Genomic DNA, 7868 nt, shown 5'->3' with positions numbered 1-7868 from the left:
CGGTTAACCTAACGCTAGATATACTTTTAGCTCGTTAGTTGTTCGTGGATTCAATGGAATTGTATATATTGTTTGTTTTTTGGAGACATCTCTTGCTTTCTTTAACTTTTCCTTTACTCAGAAACAGAAAGTAATGTTAGCAAAGTTTCTCTTTTTAGTTCAGAAAGCAGTCAGTTAAAGCTAAATAAACACATGTATTTTATGCTGAGCTTATTTATTAGTTTAGTCTTATTACTATTTAATGACAATGAAATGTGAACATAATAATACATCTAAATGTTAACTACTATTTGTTACCAACAAATACAATAGATTAATACAAGCAAATTTAGCATAATCTTAATTGTTTATTAATTTAGCTATTTAGGTTTTTTAAATGCATTGTTATCATGTAGTTATGTCTATACTCCCACATGTACATGAATAATGGATAATTCATGAAAAGACTTCAAATAAATGTCAATTATTGTATTGTATTTTATATATTGTTGTTTTATTTGTGTTTGTTGTTTTATGGACCCATGAGTCTGAAATAAAGATATATATATATATATATGTATATGACACATTTTTCAATTGTTATGGCATTCTAGGAGTTCTCACTTAGATGTAATTCCTTACTTTATTCACGATGCAACATCCTAGTGCAACAACAATGGTCTAGATACCATAATGGGAACATTTTAATCTCCGGTTCAGCATTGACAACTTGCTCCACCTCCTTATGATGCTGTAGTGAACAGGACTGCACTGTCAATCCCTCTGCCTCAGACCACCGCCAGAGAGGGGTACAGGACCCACACTGCCCTTCAGAAACCTAAACCCATATTGTTTTGCTGTATGGAGTTACAGAACTAAGTGTTAAACACTTTCCCATTCCCTCAAGGTTTTGCTTTTAATGCTTTGGAAGAATGGCGGAAGGTGCAGATGGAGAGGAAGAGATTCAGTTTCTGCGTACGGTAAGTGATGCCATCTGACTCTTAGCAAACACGATAGGTCAACAATGCACAATAACTAACCCTTTTGTATAAGTAATTGTTGCTTCTTAATAGATCATAGATATTGACTGTGTTGAGTAACTTTCTTTTCTTAGACTGAGCACAGATTGACGAGAACAGATGGTGGGTTGTGTCGGCATTGTCATCTATTAATACCCCAAAAAGTCCTTGGTACATTTCTCTTTTGTCTCAAAGAGGTGACAGTCAATATGTAAACATATAGTACGTTACCAAAAGCAATCGGATACAATTACGATAAAGTATTGCGACATTTGGACACGGACTGACGTCAACCAAATTTACTTTGAAAGACAGTATTTACTCTGATGACAATTGTGATAATTAAACATTTATGTTAAACAGCAATTTGTTGAATCCTTAAGATTTAAATCCACCGAAGGAATTATTAAATTTTTATACTACGAGTAATTTGTTTATTAGGCAGTGGAGTCTAGATTGTAAATTCGAACAGATTCATCTGAAAGCAAGATTGGAGGCAGTCGGACTCATTTGATGACAAATGCTGGAACTATTAAGGAATTAATAGTGCAAGGTGCTGGACTTTGCTGGTGTTTTATGGGTGTGTGGATGTTTTAACAGAATAATGCTGATGCGAATGTAAAATTTCAACCAAAAAAATCTTAAGAAACAAAGTTCTCCAACAACCTGATGACCTCCATGTTATTTTGATGTTATTCCAGGTTAAATACTCCCCCTGTTGTTTTTTTAGCTTTTTGGAAAGAATGAAAATAAGAATAATTTAAGTATTCCTGCTCGTGTGCCTCTTTGTATCAATAATCTCTGGTAACTAGAGGATCCAACCAATTAAATCTACCGTTTTCGAAAAAAACAACATTTGACAAATGCAGTGTCCAAAAATAAATAAATAGTTTAATTCGTAAATTACTGCAATAAAACATAATGCAAATATTCGCTTTGCTGCTCCTTGGAAATAAATGGCCGGTGCAGACAGACGTCATCTGTTTCAAAGTCTGTTTACACGACACTGCAACCCATAATCGATCACGTACTGTGTATAAAGTCACTGAATATATTATGTAATATTCATATTTATAGACATATAATCATATCGGTTCATTTCACTCCTTCGTTCTTGGCTTTTGTATGAATGCGACACAAATTTGGGATTTTTTGGTAACGTGTATTTTTCCCATGAATATCCTCCTGAAGGAGGTTTCAGTACATTTTGAATTGTTTACAATTCATACTGGATTGACTTCACTGTGCATAACATATTGACTTTAAACTGTTTATTTGCGTTGCATTACTCACCGCTGAGCTATCTGAGTTCCAGTTAAGATCTCAAAGTCTACAGAAGGGCATTGTAGCCTCGCAAGCAGTCTTCTGTATGTGACACCCTCTATTTGGATGGCCAGCATTGATACTTAGCTATTGTAGATGTTCCACATAGTGTAACTGGAGTTTCTTTAGACCCCGGTAACTCTAGCCCCGCTGTTAGTGTCACCCAGACACTGATAATCTATAGACTGCATTATGAGCATCACTTAAAAGTCACTTCTTTGAAGGCACTTATAGGTGCATCCTGAAGTGAGACTGCAATCTGTGCCTAAGGAGACATTTACTTCATATTTAGTTGAGCACCAACACACTTAAATTAAAAATGTCCTCTTTCACATGTTTAATCCAGCAGCTACATAATATAAACTGGAACGGGCACTCGGTAGAGCGCATACCTTCGCATATCACAAGATTGGGCATTGAATTATGAACATTTTGGCATTAGTTGCATGCCAATTGGATAGAAATTGACCGCGCTATGGTAAAAAGAAGATTTTGACCTTTTCATGACCTTGACCTTTGACCCGATCGATCCAAAAATCTAATCAAATGGTCCCTGGATAATAACCAATCATCCCACCAAATTTCATGCGATTCGACGATTTACTTTTTGAGTTATGCGAGTAACACGCATACAAATAAATAAATAAATAAATACACAGCGATCAAAACATAACCTTCCGCATTTTCAATGCGAAGTTAAAAAGCACATTTTCAGTTGTTGCCTCTCGGCATGTAACGCGACGCTAAAGTTAAACACGTTGACATTGTGTCATAAAGTTACAGCCGGTCTGAAGCTGCTCACCCTGAACTCACAGGTCTATATTTAAACTCTTTGAGGATTAACAGGTTCAAAGCGTGGCCCGTTTCAGCACCTGCTTACTTCAGTCCGTGTGGAAACCGTACAGCTAAAGTAGCACGACCCATCTTTGTCATCAGGCGCTGGTTCCGGAACATTTTGCCAGATAGTTTTTAACATCGCGAAATCTTCGAGCGAAGACTCGGTCGGAATTCCGGATAAACAGCCGTCCGCCGGCCTCATGTTGACGCGTGGCATCTGTCCTTCGGTCGCTCTGTCCGTCGGGCTGTCGGAGCGTCCGCCTGCAGACGCATTCTCGTCCTCGCGGTATCTTAGGAACGGAACGTGACGGAAACCCGATCCTCTCTTCTGTCATATGCCGCGGTGGTGATTGTCAATTTGTCGGAGGGTCTCTTAACATTTTGATGAATCGCCTGTATGGTAACATCAGCTGTCAATTGTCGTTGCTTCGATACCACGACCGTTGTAAAGGATTAACTTGACTTTCTAGTCTGCTGTTTACGATACGCAATTCTTTGTTATGGTAATTGAGATATTGACGTAAGATAGATGAGATAATTTCCCTGTAAAGCATCTTTGTGAACTTAGAAAAGCGCTATAGAAGTCTGAATTATTATTATTTGTCAGGTCTTTGTGACGGGGTGAGGCTCAGGCACAGAGAGACAGGCTGGACGCAATATAAATAACAAAAAAAGCACTCTTTAATGAAGCAAAACAGTTTACAAAAAAACAAGGTCCAAAAGGGGCAGGCAGAGGATCGTCGGTCAGGGCAGGATCAGATACGACAGACAGGACGACGGGAAAAAGACACGGAACTAGAGACGACAATCCGACAGCAGACAAGGGAAAGACTGACACAATATATAGGGGGGAAACACAGGTGTACGACATCAGACTAACGAGACAAGAGTGGCTGAGGGCAGGTGCAGGGAATTAAACAATCAAGACAGAGGAGACACAGAGGAGACATAGGAGACACGGAACACAGGAGAAACAGAACAGGGTGTTACATTATTATTATGAAACTCCCCATGACAAAACTGCAAACCCACAAATCTTTACTTTTTACAATACAAAATCTCTTCAAAAATATGCTTTGTTTATTTTGCATTAGTTTCAGTTTCCAGCGTCAGAAACAATAACGCACAAACGACATTAACGTACAAAATAGTTAAACCCAAACACACATTTGACAACTCGTTTTTTAAACGACAATTACATTTGTTATTGACTAGCATGCGCCTCGATTAAGAAGGTGATGAGTGCCCCACAAACATCTCCAAACAGCTGAACACGAAGAATTGAGCTCAGGTGATTTTAAAATATTTTTTCTTTTCAGCAAGCCGGTATTAAATCAACGTGGACGCCTTTTTTTCTGGCATTTAAAGCTTAAGTATGTAGTGCACAGGGGGACGTGTGAACAGCAGGTGCAGCGGCCTGAAATAGAGATCCTCGGGGGTGTGTGTGTGTGGGGGGGGGGGGTCTTGGAGCCAGCGAAGGTGGGGAGATTAGAGCTGGGCCAGTGACGGCACAGAGAAACACATTCATAGGACAAGTTTCTGTAAAGTTCTGTACGGAAGCAGCTGTCTTCGCGGGTTATACCATTTACGAATCGCCATGTTTCTGTTATTTATTTGGGCCTCGGCGTCGTCTCTCGGGTTAAAGGTTCGGCGGCCGAAACTAAATCATTAACGTTGACACGCAGTCAGACGGCGTCACCGCCTGTGTTCCACTCAGCCACCTCTGAATTAACTTCACTGGTAATGTCACCCCTCACAAATATGGGGCAGTTTGCGTCATTTGGTTTTGACCCATTAGTGTCATGCAGGCCAGTTTGATATCCCAACCTGTGAAACGTGAGAAGCCTGATGTCATCTGAAGCTCTGTGGAGCATGTGGAGAAAGCTCGCTCTTCCCTTTTTGCTTCGTAACACACACACGAATCTCCAACCACGCTGTCGGCAGTTTGGTTGCATTGTGGGTAATGTCGGCGCCGGGTTGACGCATTGGAAAACTAGAACGGAGAATGGGCACTCGGTAGAGCGCATACCTTCGCATATCACAAGATTGGGCATTGAATTATGAACATTTTGGCATTAGTTGCATGCCAATTGGATACAAATTGACCGCGCAATGGTAAAAATACGATTTTGACCTTTTCATGACCTTGACATTGACCTTTCACCAGATCGATCCCAAAACCTAATCAAATGGTCCCCTGGATAATAACCAATCATCCCACCAAATTTCATGCGATTCGGTTTAATACTTTTTGAGTTATGCGAGGAACACGCATACAAATAAATAAATACACGGCGATCAAAACATAACCTTCCGCATTTTCAATGCGAAGGTAAAGAGCGAATGAACGGAAAATAGCAATATGCTAAAGACATTAAATATGTCCTTGTTTTATCTTGGGTTAATGCTTTTTTGTGCATTGCTCCTACAAAATAAAATGTCTCTGACTTTGCCAAATGTGTTTTTCATACTTTTGAGTCGAATAATTCTGTCTGAGGAGTCCATTGAGTTTTCTTTTAAGATGAAAGTTGTGTAGAATTAGAAGATATGCAGTTCTTCTTTTGACAATTGTAATATTCACAGTAAGTATTGCTTTAAAAAAAAGGTCATAATACGTTTAATTAAATGTTTATTTACTGTAAATGGTCCATTCGTCCCTTTTGTTTCCCGTGTTTCCCTGAAAACCCCTCCTCCTTCCCTTTGGGCTTCTGTTTCTGTTGTTGCAGGATGATCAGGTGGTGCTGCAGTGCACCGCGTCCATTCTCAAGGAACAGATCAAGCTGTGTCTGTCATGCGAAGGATTTGGGAATCGTCTTTGTTTCCTGGAGACCACCTCCAATGCACAGGTAGCGAAACGGTCGCCGAGGCCTTTCCTCGTTTCTTTAATACCTGCAATGCGCACCGATCTCAGTGTTTGTTGGTTTCGTGTTTCAGAACATCCCTCCAGACCTCGCGATCTGCTGCTTCATTCTGGAACAGTCTCTTTCTGTGCGGGCTTTACAGGAAATGCTGTCCAACTCGTCAGTGGATGAGGTAACACAACGTCAGGGGAGCGATGACAACGTCCCCTCAACATAAAGAAATTAAAAGTCTTGTTCATTCGACGACTAAAACGCACTTTGTTTCCTTTCCGACTTGACGCCACTTTGTTCCTTCGCTCTCCCACCTGCCCACCGAAGGCTGTTGATTTGGACAAATGGGTAAGTTTCCTCATCCTCCCGTTTCACTGCTTTAGCCTCCGAGTTCATGTCAGAACGGCATCGAGGACACCCATCACACCCTCGTTAGTATTACCCTGAAAACAGCCGGCGTTCGACATATCATGCGGCTTTGTTATTGTTCTGAGATCATTTGGTTTGATTCATACAACTTGAGTTGGCTGTGGTTTTTATTCTTCCTTTCTGTGTCTGTAAACTTGCTGTTATTCTGACATTAACAAATCAAAGTTGTCACTTAAAAACGAGGAAAAAGTAAACTCTGGAGTTCATTTGAGTGTTTAATACCTTTGAACCCGTCCTTGACCCACATGCATATTTTCAGTGACAGTAGCACATCAAAATACTAAAAACTAGAACGGGCACTGGGTAGAGAGCATACCTTCGCATATCACAAGATTGGGCATTGAATTATGAAAATGTTGGCATTCGTTGCATGCCAATTGGATACAAATTGACCGTGCTATGGTAAAAAGAAGATGTTGACCTTTTCATGACCTTGACCTTTGACCCGACCAATCCCAAAATCTAATCAATTGGTCCCCGGATAACAACCAAACATCCCACCAAATTTCCTGCGATTCGGTTTACTACTTTTTGAGTTATGCGAGAAACACGCATACAAATAAATAAATAAATAAATACATGGCGCTCAAAACATTACCTTCCACATTTTCAATGCGAAGGTAATAAACAATTGTGTCAGATGTTTGTCCTTCTCTGTGGAAAACCATCATTCCTTGTACATTTGACCGTCTCTAAATCTCCTCCCAGTCGTCACAAGGTGGGGGTCACCGCACGCTGCTGTACGGACACGCCATCCTCCTGAAGCACACTCACTCCAGCATGGTCAGCACTTTTCTTTCTTTAGGATTTCAATGTTCGTTCGTTTCATGATGAGGTCTGTGGCTGCCGGTGCTCTCTTGCTCTCCAGCCGTCGTCCCTCCGGTTGTTTTGAGTGTCCTCTCACGCCAGCTGTTGTTCTCCCTCTCTTTCCGCTGCAGTACTTGTGCTGTTTGACGACGTCGCGCTCCCTGACGGACAAGTTGGCTTTCGATGTGGGTTTGCAGGAAGATTCCACAGGTGGCGATGAACTTTACTGTCCGTCATGTTGTCCCACACACGCCGATGTGGAGTTTTCTCTTCTAAATCTGTTGGTCCGTCACAGGAGAGGCCTGCTGGTGGACCATCCATCCAGCCTCTAAGCAGAGGTCTGAAGGAGAGAAGGTCAGGGTGGGAGACGACCTCATTCTTGTCAGTGCTTCCTCAGAGCGATACCTGGTAACGATGGTTTCATTTACAGTAACTGAGAATTTGTTGTCCATAAATCGACAAGTGCGCCCCTGACATATTTACATAGTTAAGTCTTGCTTTTAGTCAACTGATCCTCCAATCACGTCTTTATTTTCTTGCTCATTGATCTCCTTCTGTTTAAGCTTCATGCATCCATAGAAAAATAGAAACAAACAGTATTATTTGCAAAGATACATGCTGC

The 7868-nt window shown here is 40.8% G+C and overlaps 1 protein-coding gene across 5 annotated transcripts in view; it reads left to right on the top strand.

The window, feature by feature from the left end:
- The first annotated feature begins 816 nt into the window (after window positions 1-816).
- The window catches only part of LOC130210325 (ryanodine receptor 1-like), a 60439-nt gene continuing 53387 nt past the window's right edge, over window positions 817-7868 (top strand). For all 5 annotated transcript variants that reach the window (XM_056440476.1, XM_056440459.1, XM_056440469.1 and 2 more), the window contains exons 1-7: window positions 817-959; window positions 5885-6004; window positions 6093-6191; window positions 6338-6358; window positions 7148-7222; window positions 7378-7456; window positions 7542-7654. In XM_056440476.1, coding sequence (XP_056296451.1) covers window positions 912-959; window positions 5885-6004; window positions 6093-6191; window positions 6338-6358; window positions 7148-7222; window positions 7378-7456; window positions 7542-7654 — 555 coding nt within the window. In that variant the 5' untranslated portion in view covers window positions 817-911. The remainder of the gene's footprint in view (window positions 960-5884; window positions 6005-6092; window positions 6192-6337; window positions 6359-7147; window positions 7223-7377; window positions 7457-7541; window positions 7655-7868) is intronic.

Source organism: Pseudoliparis swirei, chromosome 3, assembly GCF_029220125.1.
Source record: "Pseudoliparis swirei isolate HS2019 ecotype Mariana Trench chromosome 3, NWPU_hadal_v1, whole genome shotgun sequence".
In the NCBI taxonomy this organism is placed as follows: Eukaryota; Metazoa; Chordata; class Actinopteri; order Perciformes; family Liparidae; genus Pseudoliparis; species Pseudoliparis swirei.
Note: the sequence above shows the minus strand (reverse complement) of the source record. Positions and strands in the feature narration are given on the sequence as shown.